This window comes from Lontra canadensis, unplaced genomic scaffold (genome assembly GCF_010015895.1).
Source record: "Lontra canadensis isolate GAN:19392208 unplaced genomic scaffold, GSC_riverotter_1.0 scaffold54, whole genome shotgun sequence".
In the NCBI taxonomy this organism is placed as follows: Eukaryota; Metazoa; Chordata; class Mammalia; order Carnivora; family Mustelidae; genus Lontra; species Lontra canadensis.
This window is the reverse complement of record NW_022631048.1, coordinates 11,354,331-11,371,657: the sequence shown is the minus strand read 5'-3', so window position 1 is coordinate 11,371,657 and position 17,327 is coordinate 11,354,331. Positions and strand designations below refer to the sequence as shown.

Below are 17,327 nucleotides of genomic sequence, written 5' to 3'. Positions count from 1 at the left end.
GCTCGGAACAGGAGTGTCCTGGACGCCCCTGGGTGCTGGCCTGAGCAGCTGGGAATGGGCAGAGCTAGAACTCCCTGCTTCATTGTTACATTAAAATGAAAGCTGCCCACTTACAGCTTGGATGAGCCCCAAGAGTAGAGCCTGTGCCCTGCTCCCCATTGGGCCCCAGCAGCTCCCCAGAACCGGGCTCCGAGGGGCACCCTGGTGACACCAGCTGTATGACCACTGTACCACACAGCACAGCCTGCTCTCATCACGGCGGGCCTGTGACAGCGTCTTCAAGACACGGACATCCCTGCCTTAGAGATGCAGGAACTTCCTGGACCCCGTCCCAGACCCCTGAAAGGAGTCTCCAGAGCCTGGCGTGGGCCCGCTTGCTGTGACCCAGCATGTTGGCAGCTTCTCGGGGCCCCTCGTAAGCACAAGCTCAACGTAACGCAGGTGTGTGGTATAATCCATTCAAATGGAGTCGTCTTCTCAGTCCCGGGAGGCCGGCACTGGCTTGCCAGGGGCAGATGTGGTTTGCACAGTGAATTCTCCAGGTAAACTCATTCCTTCTGCACAGGTGTCCTGCTCCATGACTGTGCAGATGGCTGGGACACGCTTGGGTGCTGGGGTGGGCGGTCAGCAGGTGCTCCCCGAGGCCTGGGGGACGCAGGTGTGGCCGTGGGAGTTTGTCCATAGAGGAGAGGACCACGGTGCGGAGGGCACATCTGAGGCTTTATTCCTTCCTGCATTTCCCATTGGGAGTTGGGGTACTTGCACGGAGGGCCACGTAATACTTCTCAGGATTCCAGGGGAGATGGGGTCGGTGGAGAGGCCCAACCCCAAATCTTAACCGTGCCTTTCCATGCGCGTCCCAAGGTTAGCGGCAAATCTTGTCCCTTCTGCACATGAAATGCTGAATGTGTGTCTTTTCACCAACATGCACCAACACTTCCCTGGCCCAAGGCACCGCCTGCTCTTACCCGGGTGCCAGGACTGAGGTCTTGGGGGCACCCCCTGTGCTCCCCTGGCCCCCGGCCCACGTCTTAGGTCTCCAGAAGTGTCCACAGTCACCCATGGAACGCATCCCTCAGATCACACATCCCTCTGGCTTCATCATACTAACCATCACTAATAATAAAAAAACAAACTGTCCCCCACGACTTACGGGTCCTCCCAGGTCTGGCCTGGCAGCTCCTCAGCTTCTTTCCACCTGCCTGGCCCACCCCTGGGGGTCTCCCCGGCACCTCCCCTAGATCCCCGCCTCAGATGTTTCCTGTCACTCTGACCTCAGTTCCTGCCATGCCTCAGCCCCCTCTGTGTGCCAGCCCCGTACACCTGTCATCCTGTGTACCTGCCTGCCTCTGTCAACATGGTCTTTCCCATCCTTCTATACCGTTTTCTGCTCAACCTTGTGCGTTCTTTTAAAAAATATTTTATCCATTTATTTCAGATAGAGAGAGCAAGAGAGAGAGCATGAGTATTTGGTGGGGAGTGGCTGATGGAGAGGGAGAAGCAGGCTCTGTGCTGAGCAGGGAGCCCGACATGGGACTCCATCCCAGGACTCTGAGATCATGACCTGAGCCGAAGGCAGACGCCCAACCAACTGAGCCACCCAGGGGCCCCCATTCACTCTTTTTCTTAAGCCGCTTTATGGAGCTGTGAGTGATGGACATATAAAAAGCGGCAGATACAGGAGCCTGGGTGGCTCAGTCGTTAAGTGTCTGCCTTTGGCTTGGGTTGTGGTCCCAGGGTCCTGGGATTGAGCCTGGCATGGGGCTCCCTGCTTGGCGGGAAACCTGCTTCTTCCTCTCCCACTCCCCCTGCTTGTGCTCCTTCTCTCTTGTCTCTCTGTCAAATAAATAAATAATAATCTTTTAAAAAAGCGGCAGATATTTAACGTGCAGAACCTGATGAGTTTAGAGCTAAGTATACACCTGAGAAGCCACCACCACAGTCATTTCCATAAGCACACCCTTTGCTCCAGACGTTTCCTCCTACCCTATCTGAATCTCGCTGTCTCTCTACCTACCTACCTTGTCTTTATTTTTGTGATAAGAAAGCAATCTAAGATCTACCCATTTTAGCAAATTTTTAAGAACACAATTCAGTACTTTAAACTCTAGGCTATAGGCTGCACATTAGACCTCTAACACTCATTACTTGTATAACTGAAACTTCATACCCTTTGACCAGCCTCTCCCCATTTCTTCCTCCCCAGTGACCCATGGTACCCACCATCCCACTCTCTGATTCTGTGACTGTAACCCTCTTAGATTTCCCGGACAAGTGGGATCCTGTAGTTTTTGTTCTTCTGCGTCTAGCTCAATTCACGGAAACAATCAAACCAATGAAAAGATAACCTATGTGATGGGAGAAGATATTTGCAAACCAAATATATATAAAGTTTATATCCAAAATATATAAGGAACTCCTGTAACTCAGTATCAAAACAATAACCTGAATAAAAAAAATGGGCAGGGGACCTGAATGGACATTTTTTTTTCCTTAAGATATGTTTATTTATCTGAGAGAGAGGCAGGGGGAAAGGGGCAGAGAGAGAGGGAGCGAAAGATTCTCAAGCAGGCTCCCCGCTGTGTGCAGAGCCCAACATGGGGCTCGATCCCACAACCCTGAGATCATGACCTGAGCCGAAACCAAGAGCTGGACGCTTCACCGACTAAGCCACCTGGGCACCCCAGTGCTTGGCGTTATTACTGTGTTTACATCTGCCTTCGGAAATAAGAGCACGATCACATCTGGAAGGTGTCCCTTGTATGGACGCTTGTGTTCTCCGAAGTCCTTACTTATCCATACGAGGTGTTCTGGAAATGCCCCAGTAAAGGGGCAGCTGCCCTGTCATTATGCTGTGCACTATAGCATACGCTATCCGTCTGTTCCACTATGGCTATGTTTCAGAGCAAAGGTCAATGTGGACTAAAATAGGTATGAAATGCGTTCATTACTGTGACTTTTTAGGCTGCCATGATTTTACTAAATTAAGATATTACAGAACAATCTGAGGGAATGCCTGAGGACGTTTGCTGTACCAGGACTAAGGGACTGAGTCAAAATAAGAGAGAAAAAATATTCCCCGGCCCGTGTAGATGCGAAGGGAGCTTCCACGCTGAAAGAGTCAGGATGCAAGAGCAAAGGGAGATTTGCTTCGATTTCATTTCACTCGGAGCCGTGGTGGAGGGAGCGGCCCTGGAAATGCTGGGGTTTTCCTCCTTCAGCCCCCCTGCCAATCCCACCCAGACCTGGGGATGCCATCCGTGACGTGCTACCATGGGAGAGGACAGGGCCCAACCATGACACGCGGGCTAGACCTGTGCCGGTCCGGCTCTCGGCACGCCGGTGTCCCCTGAGCCTTGGGAACGCTACTGATTTCTGCCGCAGACCCAGAGAGATTCTGATTTGATTGGCAGCAGGTTTTAAATGGCGTGAGAGAGTCTCCTGTACACTCGGGCTTGAGAAGCACTGAGCCAAACTGGGGCCCTTCACGGCTGATGGACATTTTTAAACCAGAGGCAGGGGGCAAAGGATACGGGGGAATCAGGGTAAAGAATCTCACCCTCGCTTTCTCCCCTGCCCTCAGGTGTAGGACCACCTGCTTTCCTCACCACCGCTACCCTTACTGGGTAAAGGTACCAGCGGGAACCCAGGACCCTTGCTGGGGGCGGGGTAGGGCAGCTTTGCCTCTAGAGCCAGAAAAACCTCTTCTCTTCCCTTCCCTCCCACCCTGCCTTGCTCCTCACGGGTACCTTTCCTTCTGGATCCTCTGCAGCTCACTGGGCCCCAGCGCGGGGGATGGGTCAGTGCAGGTTGCTTGCGGGGATGGTGATGTGCCCGGGAGCAAGGAGTGACAGATCATGGTCTTTCCTGTGTGATGGAATCAGATAAACTTTCCGAGCATAAATTCCCAGTTCAAACGAGAGAATGGGGGACCCATCAGATCTGTTGAGTAGAGCTTCTGAAGGAACAGCTAGCGGGGGCCAGGAACCGGCTGTCATCAGTGACTTCAGCCTCTGCTTTAGGGGTCTGAAGAGACTTGGGAGCACTGGGGTGAAGCGTAGGGGACACTCTGGGAGTGAGGGTCTGAGCACTGAGAGGGATCTCGGAGGAACAGCAACCAAGGGACGCACCAGCCACCACACCCAGTGTGGTCCCAGAGCTGCCCCACACCTCAGGGTCCTGTCCCGGGAAACATGTTGCGAGTTCACACTCATGCAAGTACCAGGAAATGTGTGAACTCTGGGAACTGAAGACAGAGCAGTGGGAAAGGCCAGGCTGAGGTTCAGAGTCGGGTAAGCAGAAGCTGGCTGGGACCTGCTACATGGCGATCGCATCACAGTATAAAAATGTAGTGAATCTGTACGTCCTACACTTTCAATGCACACAATATTCAGTGTCAGATGCATTTCAGTGGGAAAGGAGCTGGCTAAGGCGCGGTTGGTAATACACATTTTCGCTGGATACAGAGAATCACCTTATTGATTACAGCACTCTCTCCCCTACTCAGAATTTTTGATTTAAAGGATAAGCACAAAATATCCCCTAAGAACCCAGAGGAAAAGATGATATAAAAATTGACAACAGGAGAAGAGCCGGAGGAATTAGGTGGAGCAGGAAAGCAGACGAACAGTGACTAAGGAAACAAAGCCATGATGTCTGAAGGAAAGTAGCAGCAAGAACAAACAAATCTGGGCCAGTGTGAGAGTTAGCCGGGAGTTGGGCAACGTTCCTGAACTGGGAGCCTGGGAGTTATGGAAACAGCCATCATCGATGAGCAATCCTGCTGAATTCTCAAAAGTTCAAGGATAAAGAAAAATATGTGTGTGTGTGTGTGTGTGTGTGTGTGTGTGTGTGTGTGTGTGTTTAAACAAAGCTGTAAGTAGCAAGAACCGATCACTTTGAAAGTAATACAAATAAGACCAGCTTCTGACTCTGGAAAATTTGCCTTGAGATGTCTCCATTGATGCAGGCGTGATTTTGAAGCGTGTTGTGCAAATTCTAGGTTTTGAGATTTGCCTGTTGTCTTTGGTCAGAGCACGCATTCTGCTATCTTCACCATCTTACATTTGATGGGGGCTTGTTTTGTGGTCCGTGTGTGGTCTGTGTGGGTGTAGCTTCCATGGGTGATTAAAAACATGTCTTTGGGGGCGCCTGGGTGGCTCAGTGGTTCAACGTCTGCCTTCCGCTCAGCTCATGATCCCGGGGTCCTGGGATCTAGTCCCATGTCAGGCTCCCTGCTCAGCAGGAAGCCTGCTTCTCTTTCTCCCTCTGCCCTGGCTTGTGTTCCCTCTCTCGCTGTCTGTCAAATAAATAAATAAAATCTTAAAAAAAAAAAAAAGTGTCTCTGGCTGCCGTTGGTAGCAGCACCCTGTATATGTCAGTCGGGCTCTGTCCTTTGGTTGTAAGGCTCACTTCCTCTCTGTCTTCACTGGTTTTCTGTCCGACTGTTCCATCGTCTCATGAAGGATTGAAATGCCCCAGTATAATTGTGGATTTATCCGTTTCTCCTCTCAACTGTATCGGTTCTCAAGTCCTGTATTTTGAGGCTCTGACGGTTGGTGAGTACACTGTATCAGTCTTCACCTTTTGACTGATGTATTTGCGATCAACGGGCTTCACGCACCAGTGATCTCAAGTCTGGTTTCATTACCTGTTTTCTTTCCTCTGGTTCTTTTCTTGCTCTCCTGCGAGTGACTCCTGTGTGCTCTCCTGTCAGTGACTTGAACAGCTTTTCCATTTTGGTTTATTTGCAAAGTGTTCGGTATATCCCTTCATCTAGTTTCCTTGGAGGTAGTGTGAGGAATACAGGGGTGACTCCCAGGGTCCGCTGCTCTCAGCAGTCCCTATCCTGCAGGCTTCTGCAGTACGTCATCTGGGGTTGTGAGAGGCACGAAGGACACCAGGAAGTTCACTGCCACCCGCCACACTCTTCCTCACATCCTGAGGTCCCCAAGCAGCTGCTGCCTTGTCCCCACCTGTCAGCTTCTGTGCTTGCTGCTGTGTGATATCCAGGTCCTCGTGAGGGACAGGACCTGGCAGCGTTGGGTCTCCTCCAGCTCGGAGGAACCAGCATCTGGTCTCTGACTTCTTAATCACAACCTCATAAGCCTGTGGGTCAGGGAACACTGCCTACAGAATATGGAAAGAAAAAAAATACACCCCAAATTTGGTCTCAAATGAAGATGTTGCCATCAATTAAACAAGCTTTAGAGATGACTTATGTTGGACGTGTCTCAGAAACCCACAGTAGACATGTCCTAATAAAAAAGAATGCCCAAGGATGTCACTTGAGAGGTTAGTGAAAAATAAGATCACAACAATATTGAATCCACAGAATGAATAAAAGAACTTGATGAACATTGGTCCTAGCATATGGATGCGAACGTTTGCGCGTGTGTGACGGAAACATTAGTTGAAGGTCAAGAATGATTGATGCGGTAGAAGATAAAGAATGTGAAGCATAATTCAATAATGACATGCATGTGTTGAGAAGACCTTGGACATTTTGAAGTAATTGATATCAAAGTGCAAACAATGATTACCTCTGGTTGGTTTTGAATTAGATTAGGACTTATTTTAATTTTACTCTTTCTTTCAAAGCTTTTTACAATTGACGTCTATTATTCAATAAGACTAATAACCTTAACATTGAGGGGAAAACAATCTTTCATCCAGGAGAGAATAGGAGGAGGGAGACAGAGGGGCATCTGGGTGGAGCAGTCCGTTGAGCGTCTGACTCTTGCTTTCAGCTCAGGTTGTGGTCTCAGGTCATGGGATCGAGCCCCACATAGGGCTCCATGCTCAGCCCAGAGTCTGCTGGAGATCTTCTCTCTTTCTCCCTCTGCCTGTCCTGCCTGCCTGAGTGTGCATGTGCTCTTTCTCTCTCCACATGAATAAATTAATCTTTAAAAAATGCAAAAAATTAAAAAAGAAGAGAGGAAGACAGAAAGAAGGCCGTTGACATACCTCTTGGAAAGTTCATAGATTTCTCTTAATACTCTGTTGGGCCAGAAGAACATTTTCGTCCTTTGGATCACACCGATGACTCACAGTGAATTAATGAAAAGAAAACAATGGTTGGTGCGTAGACTGAGGCTAAGGCAGGTCTGTTCGCTTGGTGGAGATGCCTACACACATCTGGGCCTTGATACTTGCAGACATGTACATTTTATAAGAGGAACGGACCCAAAAATGACTGCTGGATCGGAGACAAGTTAAGTATCTTCTATCATAATGGGGATCAGACAAAAGCACAGATGTGCATTTTTACAAATGACAGATATACAGAGTCTGGAAACCATGATGAGAATAGTAAATGAGGAGCTAATGTTACACATTTATACATTGCTGTGGGCCAATCCTTAGAAAAGCCAGAATATAAATGAGGAGAGTAATCAAACAAAGACAGATCATTCAAGTGTATTCAGAATTTGCATGTTGAAACATCATTTCTGAAGACCTGTGACACTGCCTCCCGACAGCCCCTTCCTTTCCTCGAGGGCTGAAACCATAGCGGCTCCCGGGAGGGACCTGGACCCCTTGCTAACATCGTCAGCCCCAGATGCTCTCACAATGCCGTTGTCACCTAAATACAGTTCTGAGCACACACAATACAAAGGGACTAACAGCCCAGTTACAGAGATTGTGCATTGCAAGAATGTGGTTTTCACAGAGAGGACGTCAAAGGCTATACAGGATTTTTCTAGTTTGACAAAAAAAGGATAAACTGGGATCCAGAAAATCAGGGTTGTGGTCTCACTCTGCTGTGTCCGGCCTTAGATAAGTCGACAGAACTTCCCTGTGCCTCGGTTTCCCTCCCGGGGTTCCCCGCCCCACCACCCCTTGCAGCTGCCCCATCTCTAAGTTGAGGGCTGTCCCAGGACAAGCACGTGGCAGGATGCCGATCTGTGAGACGGGTCGTGTGCCCCCTCCGTCTCCCTGGATCTGTGCCAGGAGCTGTGATTTCTGAACTTACTATTTTAAGGAGCAGCCAGCAGGAATGCGAAGGGTGTGAGGTCATGTGCGGACACCCGTGCTCCCCCTGCCGCCTCTCCGCGGGGTGTCTAGGGAAACTCGGGGCTCGCAGGGAAGAAGAGGGTCGTCTCCTCTGTGCTTTCTCCTATCGCTCTGTCACTATTGAGAAAACAGGCCCACACGGCGCTCTCAGTCCCCCCACCCCTTCTTGCAAAAGACAAAATCTCAGCACCTGTGTAGGGAGATGTCATTTTGATGTTGATGTACGTATGTTCATTCCTGCAAAGCTGCTTCTAGGGAACGTAGGGATAGGAAATTGCAGTGTGGAAACGAGCAGCTCGGGCAGCTTTGGTAAACCTAGCAGCGGCCCGCGCCAGGGTTCCTGGTGAGCACATGCCAGCCCTCTCGTCTGCCTGCTTTGAGGTCAAGGGGCTGCCTGCCAGCCCAGCGCTGGGCACCGCGCGTTGTCATCGGCGCCTGGTCCTTCCCCAGGGCTCCCTCACCACCCGCTCCCTTCTTGGTGCCGCCTCCTCTGTGTCCTCCTGTGAGTGGACTGTGTCCCACTGGGGAACGGGAGCTCTGCAGGGGCGAGGGGAGGGTGCTGCCTGTCTACGCCCATCTGCAGGGGCCTCATGGGGGGAGCCTGTTGAAAGGGCACGTCAAATCCCTACAAAAGCCCGAGGAGACGTCGTCATTGTCATCTGGAGCCCAGATTTCTCGCTCAGAGCAGAGCACGATCAGAATGTTGTTGATGCAAGTCTGACGCTGATGCGAGGCTGGCTGACTAAATCCGGTGGTAAATGCCCAGTGGGACTCGCGTCTCTGAAAGCAGGTGCAAGGGCTTTCCTGCTTATCCGATGGCTTCCTTCTTAAGCACTGTGCTGTATGGCCCTGCCTTTCTCCGTATCTTATTCTTCAAAGAGCATTCCTCACTTTCACCACAGCCGTCAAGATCTGGCGGGATGGTGGCCTTTTAAGCAGGGACCCAGGACCCTTCTGCAGCCTTGAGCCCTGAGCTGGAGGGCTGCCCTCCAGGGCCATCAGGACCCCCACCAGCCCAGGAGAGAGCCACAGAGCATGCAGCCTTCTTCCAAAGACTGTATTTAAATATTTACTGCATGTAGAATATGCAAATAGGAGGAGTCTTGAAAGACAGCCCTGAATGGAGAGCTGTGTCCCCCCGAGATATGGAGGCACGGAGGCCCCGGGAGGGGAGGGCCAGCTGCGGTACTTGGTGGGGTTCACCAGCTTTGTCCTTCTCACACCAAGTGTGGGCAGACCCCAGAGCAAAAAAAAGACAGGGCGGGATGGCTGGTGTGGCTGCTTCTCTCCGGCGGCCAGTTCTGTGCCGTGTGTCATCTCCTCTCCCCGCTGCTCTAGGGAGATGCTCATGGCTGTGCTTGTGTGTTTTTGCCACCACCGTGTCGCGTGTGGAGGGAGGATTCTCACTGCCCTGTGTGCTGGCAGGTGAGTTGAAGACACCCACGGGCCTGGGACCCTACAAGTATGGGTCCTGCCCGTGTCCTGCCCATGTCCTGCCCGTGTCACCTGCTCAGGACAGTTGTCACCATTCTGCACTCCCGTTGTGGCTTCTGGAAGACCCCGGTGTGTCCAAGCTGGAACTCTTCACAGGGTCCCGTTTGCCCCAGTTCCCGAATGCTACCGGCTGACTAACAAAGATAGTCATGCAACATTGTGCCGGCTTCTGTATCATGGAAGTCATCATCCGGTGACCGAGTGAGAAAAACGTATCCCGGAAACGTCCAGAACGGGTGTGACGCATGGGGGACTGCAGGAGCCGTGGCTCACTTCCCGGGGTGGAGGGCTAGATGCAGTCCCACCTGCTAGAGGGCAGCCAGGGGAGGCCAATGCAAGTCCCACACCTAGAGCAAAATGAAGGGCGCAAATTCATCACGGAGGAATGAGCAGACAGAAGCCAATACCAGAGCGCTGTTCCCGATCGTCCAGCAAGGACCCTGCAGTTGAAAGTAAGAGAAGATGTTTATGCAGCCTGAGGCACAGAAAGCGATCGCAGTCGTTGCACATTCTGTAACTGAACATCAGCAGAAGCACTTGCTGCTTTTTGCTGCAGAAGGAGCCGGGCAGGGACACTGGACTGGCAGCCCCCGTCTCCCTCCCACCATACAGATATGTTTCCTGGAAAATCAGATGTGTGTGCGGAGGAGAGGTGCATGGCACGCTGGTGGGCAAAGGGGGGTGGCACCTGCAGCTGGGAGTCTGGAACCCCAGCTACAGGCTGCCAGACGTGGGAGGCTTTCTCGGTGTCTGCTCTCGAGATCTGGCTTCTGCAGACGGGGGAGCTCGCACAGATGAGACGGAGCTGCTCTGTAGGAATTTGCACTCGCACCTGATGTCCTGCACCACGGACAACATGTGACCACAGGTGGCTCCTCATCGACGCTGGGATGCTGGCGCCTGGTCTCTGCTCACTAGTCTGTAAGGGCTCAGGACCTGAGGACCGCCTTTCCCTTCCCTTCACGGTGTTCAGAAAAGGACATCATCACCGAGCAGCCGTGAGGAGGGAGGGGGCTGGACAAAGAAGCACAGATCTTCCTCAACGAACGAAGGCTTTTGTTCTGATAAACCCATCTTTAGTTGGAAATATCGTAAATCAAAAATGCACTGAACACAGCAGCCTCCCCAACACTGAGCTTAGCCCGGCCTATGATACACGCGCTCAAAACCCTTCATGAGCCTACATCGGGCAAAAGCCTTGGCTACAAAGCTGATTGTATAATAAAGCACCGACTGTTTCTGTAAGTGACTGGATGCTGTACTGAGGGTGAGAAACAGAGAGCTGCGTGGGCGCAGGAGGGTGGTTGGGGCATCGGCTGTCCACCCTTGGGACCGTGCACCTGCCGGGTAGTGAGCTGCCCCCCAGCATCCTGAGAGAGGACGTGTCGCATGTCACCAGCCCAGGAAGAGATGCCATTCAGAATTCCAAGTACAGTCCCTACTGCACGTGTATCCCCTTGTGCTGAGTACTTGTACTTGTACACAGTACTTGTACTATGAACTCAAAAAGTGCTAAGTGGAACCATGTTAAGGCGGGGACGTCTGTATAGGAAGAGGCAGGACATGCCCCCAGATGGAAATGAGAGACACGGTAGTGATCCTGGTTTTCCAGGGGCAACAGTGGGGCCGTCGGATAACACGAGAGTTTGGACATCGTCCTACAGGCATCTTATATCCGGGTGAAAAATATGGGCTCTGTGTTTCTTTCTGTTTCTCTGCGGGAGTTCTCTGGAAGGACTGGAGGGGTTCGGGGATACCGGGAAGAGGCAAGCTGAGAGGCAGGGCATGTCCCCCTTGTCCGGGGCAGGGGTGTGGTGTGCAGGATGGGGTCTGGCACTAGGGCATGGAGGTGGTGGGAAGTGGCAGAGCCTGATCTCTTCTTGGATGTGTAGGGAGGGGGACGAAAGGGAGGGAAGCTGATGTAGGTTTGAGTCTGGTGACTCAGAAGATGACGGGGACTTGAATGGTCCTGCTATGCTGGGGGTGGGGAGCGTAGGAGCAGGCTAAGCCCAGGTTCTGTTTGGGATTTGACGCTCCTGTCAGGTGCATAAGAAACACCCGGGACCGTCAGGGAGGCCCGAGGAGGCCCAGGGAGCTCTTGAAACTGCAGGGTACAGAGAGTTTGGGACTCGTACAGGAGAAGGAAAATCCAGCTCCAGAGGGAATTCTGCTTCACCCCAGGTGCGTGACCCCAGCTCAGTCCTGGCACTGTCTGAAGGAAATGCAGATCCCACGGGGCCGCACCCTCCCTTCTAAGCTAGCGACACCCCCGGGAGGCCACCCCCAATTCTGACCAGCTGGGTCTAGTTTGAGGGGTTCCGTGACCCCGCCTGGCTCCATGGTGCACCAGCATGCATCACGGGACCAGAAAGCCCTGTGCTTACAGTTAGTGGGGCTGCCAGCTACCCGGTCTGGGGGAGACCCAGACTCCCATGTCCTCTTCCCGGGAAGCCCCAGAGCTTCGTCGGCCTGACGCTCCAACCCTCAAGTCAGGTGATTTCCTTTGTTTCTTGAACTTGGCTCCACGGACCAACTTTACCTTCTGGGACATCACAGACTGAGTCTGTGTCCTGGGCTCCATCACCTTCCTTCAGCTGTCAGAAGGCATCTGCACACTGCCTCTTGCCCCGTGTGTGTGTGTGTGTGTGTGTGTGTGACACACACACACACACACAGGTTAAACAATTCCAAGATGCGTCCACTTTCCTAAAAGAATCCAGTTCCCGAGCCCTCGTCAGCTCCCGACACGTCCTGGACATTTTCTCATCTGGAAAGTTCTCATTGCCCTGATCAGCCAGGAGCCACGCACAGCACTGCATGTGCACTTCTGCTGTTTCCAGATCCCAGCGGGATACTTGCCGTGTTCGCGCAGGATCCCGCGGTTCTGCAAGCACCGTCGACAGTCTGTGAGCTTCTGCACAACCCCCAGCAGAGCTGGAGGCCGCAGGTCACGTGCTGGGTTGCCCGGGAGGCTGCCCACGACTCTTCTGCCCAGGAAGAGTGGGAGCTGGTGTGTGCTGGAGGGAGGGGGGTGGAGGTCAAGCTCAAGGGAAGAAAGACGGATGGGAGAAAAACAGGTGGGGGTTACCAGTCCAGACAGGCAGAGGGTCAAGACTGTGCAACTCGGCTCAGGACAAATGTGTAAATCACGCCCAGGGTCTAGGGAGGCACCTGACCAGCTTTCCGCACACACGGCAGGAGCCCGCAGCAGAACGTCAGGACAATATTAATTTAAAGCCAAAGAAATTGTTCTGGAAAACTGGACAGTGGAGTTGCTGAACCAATGGCTTCCCCTTTCCTTTCCGCTGGGAGGGAACTTGCATCATTGAGTGGCGGAGCCCATGATGGAAGGGGAGAGACTGGCAGAGCGGGAGAGGGGAGCAGCTGGTACAAGGCTGGGAGACTAGGCTCTCGGGGGCAGGATGGTGGGGGTTTGGAGGACTCTGCTCTGTTCTGGGTCCATGTCTCTTCCTTTATTTATGTTCGCTCGTGCCCCGCGGCGCTTCTGTAAAGATTTAATATGACTTCGTAAGAGAAAGCAAACCACAGGCGGAAGGCTGCACTAAGTGAGTGTAAGCGGAAGGAGAACGCAAGAGTGGCCCATGGCATGGGGCTAGGATGTGCTCCCGTGCGGCCACACACTTAGCTCTGCAATGGCCCATCTGAGAAGGCAGCGCCGGCCGGTCTGATGTCTGACGATAACCTGAAACAAGCTGTCGTTTGCCCGGGGTTATGGAGTCTGTGGTGCAGCGTAGACCAGCCTTGGCTGGGTGGGGGGGGGCCACGGGGGGCACAGCATGCCGTGTGAGGTCATGCACCGCCTTTGTGACAAAACTGTTATAATCGATAAGTTGGTGTCGATTTCTCCATCCTGGCTGATGTCCTACGTGGAGGCACAACCCCCGAGAGGCAAGCAGAGCAAACGCAGACAGGCAGCCCCGCACACCAGGCCGGACCATCGAGATGGTTCACTCTCCTATCGGCCTAGACTTGGCTTTCGTGAGAGGGGGTGTTTGCGTTTTGCCCCGCGTTCCATCCAATGATCCCCTCGCATACTGTTGTGTCGTCTTGCTGAGTCTGTGTCTCCCTGAAAAACATGACTAATGATGGACTTATGCCCAGGGATGCTTCTGCGGATCAGATCATAAAAGGTCAGACCAGCACCTTCTCCTCCAGGCACGTGTGAGACATGATGGCTGTTCCTGTCACAAGCCTGCCAGGTGCCCGCACAAGCCGGCGGAGAAGAACGGTGGCGTGTGCCCTTCTCGGTGCCTGCGGGCCTGGACAGAGCAGCCCAGAGCCACTGCGCGGGCACAGCGCATCCACCTGCCATGCCGGGAGAGGGCTCAGGGGCTCACCTCCCGCATTTGTCTTCCGCAGGAATAACGCTGTACAGCCAGCCGTACGGAGGGGCCTTGCTGAACGAGGACAAGATGTGAGTTGCAGGACCTCTGGGTGAGGGCGGCCCTGTTGATGGGACAGAGCCTTTGGGTTGTTTAGGGGGGATTGGGATCGCCTCCTGCCTTTGCCGTGAGTGATGCTGGTTTGGGCGTTTCTTTGCCAAGCGTGAAGACCGGACGGTTGCAGAACGCGCCTTGACTGAGCCCGTCAAGCGCTCCACTGTGTTTCTAAGTAAACTTGTTCTACGGGCATGATCTCCCTGGAGCTCAGGGACCCCGTGTCTTCCAGATATTTTCTGGGGACACAGTCTTCTTTGAAGATTTTATTTATTAAGAGAGTAAGAGAGAGAGAGAGAGAGAAAGAGCGTAAACAGATGGGGGGAGGGGTAGAGGGAGAGAGCATCTCTAGCTGACTTCATGCTGAGCTTAGAGCTCAATATGCGGCTCGATTCCAGGACCCCAATGTCCTGACCTGAGCTGAAGGCAGATGCTTAACTGACTGAGCCACCTAGGTGTCCCTAGAGAATTTTTAAAAGTAATCTCTGTACTCCATGTGGGGCTTGAACTCACAACCCTAGGATCAAAAGTCACTCACCCCACTGACAGCCTACAGAAGGTAGGGCACTTCTCCCTGTCTCCTCCTTTTCCTACCTCCCTTTCCTGTTGCACTGATGACAAAGCATTGGTCAGACATCTATAGTAGGCAGAATTAGTGCAGTGCACCCTTGAACAACTGGGTTGGGGTGCTGACCCTCTGCACAGTAGAAAATCTATGTATAACTTGACCCCCACCCCCCCAGGACCTACCAAACTGAGCTGGAGATGCAGATCTGCTTGACAGGTGTCTTCTCTCTGAGGTGTTAGGAAGGCAGGAAGCACGAGGTGGTGTCACCTCCCCTCCCTGCACTCATTCTCAGCTTTCCCCTTTAGTGGTCTCTGACACCGGCCACAACTCTGGCCGTGGGCTCACTGACGAAAAGAGGGTGCCAGGCAGTGGATGGTTGGTGACGAGCCCCTTCTCTCCGGGGCCAGCTGAGACGTTGTGGGTGTGCTGGGCACTGCTAAGGAGGGGTAATGGGGTAGTGTTCTGATGAAGATGTGACCAGGAAGGTGCACAGTGTATGTCATTACAATTATGGGTGCACTTCCCTCCGGTACGAAATCATTCCGATATTTGGAGAGAGGAAATTCAGAGATGGGCCAGCCACCTGCAGAGCTGCAGCTAATGCCCCTTCCAAGTCCTGACAGGTGTCCGGACGTGGGTGGGGCCTGGATGTGGGCAGGGGTCCCATGTCATGGGGGTCCCCACAAGGGTGGGGGTTCGGACGTGGGTGGAGGCCACAGCTCACTATGGACCCCACGCTGAAGATATCTTTCATTTTAACTGGGGAGTCGGGCTTAGCGGTCAAGAGTAAACCTTGGAGAAGTTTCTAGAAGCTGGCAGAGCTAATCCATGCCCGAAAAGTCGCTGACCGCATTTAGGACCGACTCCATGAGCTTGTCAGTGTGTCCTGCCCATCATCAGCTCCCCATGAAGGGTTTCCTCCGCTCTTCTCCTCGTCGCCGGTTGTTCCCGAGGGAAAGAGGACCTGTGTCCTTCGTGTGCCACCTGACGCGCTGTTCTGTCTTGCCCGCAGCCTGGAGAGCATCCGCCAATGTGGCGTGGCACTCTGCATCGTGCTGGGGTTCTCCATTCTGTCTGCGTCCATCGGGAGCTCCGTGGTGAGGGACAGGGTGATCGGAGCCAAGAGGCTGCAGCACCTCAGCGGCCTGGGCTACAGGACGTACTGGCTCACCAACTTCCTGTATGACATGGTAGGACTGGGCGGCGACGTCCCTGGGGCCTGCGTGCCGCCGATCTGTGTGTGTGAGCGTGTGTGTGTGCGTGTAGGAAGCGGCCGCCTCCCGCTGTCCACAGGAGAAGGTATCACTTCACTGCTAAGAGCTGGTCTGGCTGAGTCTCCGTCTATCATTAAGGTTGGCTTTGTAAGACAAAGGACCGACCAGCTGTGTCCTGGAGCTCGGGGAGCTCAGGGACCTGCCCAGACATGCAGAGTTTCTCGTCAGGAGGGTGACGCGGTAATCACATTAACTACACTCTGTTCAAGGGGGTGGGACGGGAGAGGGTGAAGGCCCTCTGAGCTGACCTGCCGGCCCCCTCCAGGGTGACCACAGCCTGGCCCGTTTTGGTGTCCTGTGCCGCCACACCTTCTGTGTTATGGCGTGCAGGGACCCCAGCTTGCCCTGGGGAGGGAAAGAGGGGGCTTCAAGATAGTAAGAGGTGGGGGCCGGTTTCCAGGACCCCCAGGTAGGGGGGACCCAAAGTCTCCCAGGTCCCAGCCCGTCTCCCTCTTTTCAGCAGTCCAGACTTTATGATCCTTTCATCCCTGTGATTCCTGCCTGAGGTTGTAAGGGCGGGGGAGGATTATCTCTTTCCCGGTTTACCGTGTTTTCATCTTCATCTGATCATTTCTGAATGACCGCTCATTTAAGGGATATATTTGAGGGTCTGCTCCGGGCAAGGTGTGTCTGCGGTGCAAGGACTAAAACAGGGAGCAAGGCAGAGACGTTCTCTGCCCCTGGAACTTTTATTCTCACAAGAGGAAGCAGGACTTAAACCAGGGGTTCAGGAAAGGTCTCCCATGGGGTCTACATGAGGAGGGGCTCCGAGAGAGGCCCCGGGAGGAGAGTGGTGGGCGTGTGGGAGCCCTGGGAGGGCACCCAGGGAGGGTCAGAAGGCAGGTGAGCCGCCTGTCCTTGAGTACAGGTGTGCCCAGAGACCTCGACTCCTGGAAGATGGGAAGGTGGGGAATGGTGGTCAGAGTGGTTTCCCAGTGCGGCCCTCAGGACACATGGCAGATGGGCAGCTTGAACTGCTGATGTCTGTCCCTCCCAGTGCCGGGGGCTGGATGTCCCACATCCAGGTGTGGCAGAACCACTTCCTCCCCAGGCCTCTGCCCTGGGCGTGTGGCTGGCATGTCTTCCCCGTGTCCTCATGTGTGTCTGTGTCCTGCTGTCCTCGTCTCACAAGGACACCGGTCCTGTTGAATCAGGGCTGCTCTGGGGACCTCGTTTACCCTCCCTGACCCCTTCAGGGGTGCATCTTCAGACCCAGTTCCATTCTGAGGTCTGGGTGTTCAGCGGATGCGTGGGGGAGAGGGGACACAGCCCAGCCAGAGCTGGGCCTCTATTGCTGCCCGTGTATCATCTGCAAACTAGCCGAAGTGGACGTGGGATGCCATCCCCTGTTCCTTGTCCCCCAGGTCTTCTACTTGGTTTCTGTGAGCCTGTGTGTCACCATCATCGTCGCCTTCCAGTTAACAGCGTTTACTTTCCGCGAGAACTTGGCAGCCACGGCCCTCCTGCTGGTGCTTTTCGGGTATGTGATGAGAAACACGGCTGCAGAATTACGGTTTG

General features: G+C 53.5%; 1 protein-coding gene across 1 annotated transcript in view; it reads left to right on the top strand.

Annotated features, from left to right (window-relative positions):
* Positions 1-17,327, top strand: part of ABCA13 (ATP binding cassette subfamily A member 13) — a 298,434-nt gene that overhangs the window by 203,166 nt on the left and 77,941 nt on the right. Inside the window, exons 47-49 of the mRNA XM_032874934.1 lie at positions 13,891-13,945; positions 15,548-15,725; positions 17,174-17,289. Of these exons, the coding sequence (XP_032730825.1) occupies positions 13,891-13,945; positions 15,548-15,725; positions 17,174-17,289 (349 nt within the window). The remainder of the gene's footprint in view (positions 1-13,890; positions 13,946-15,547; positions 15,726-17,173; positions 17,290-17,327) is intronic.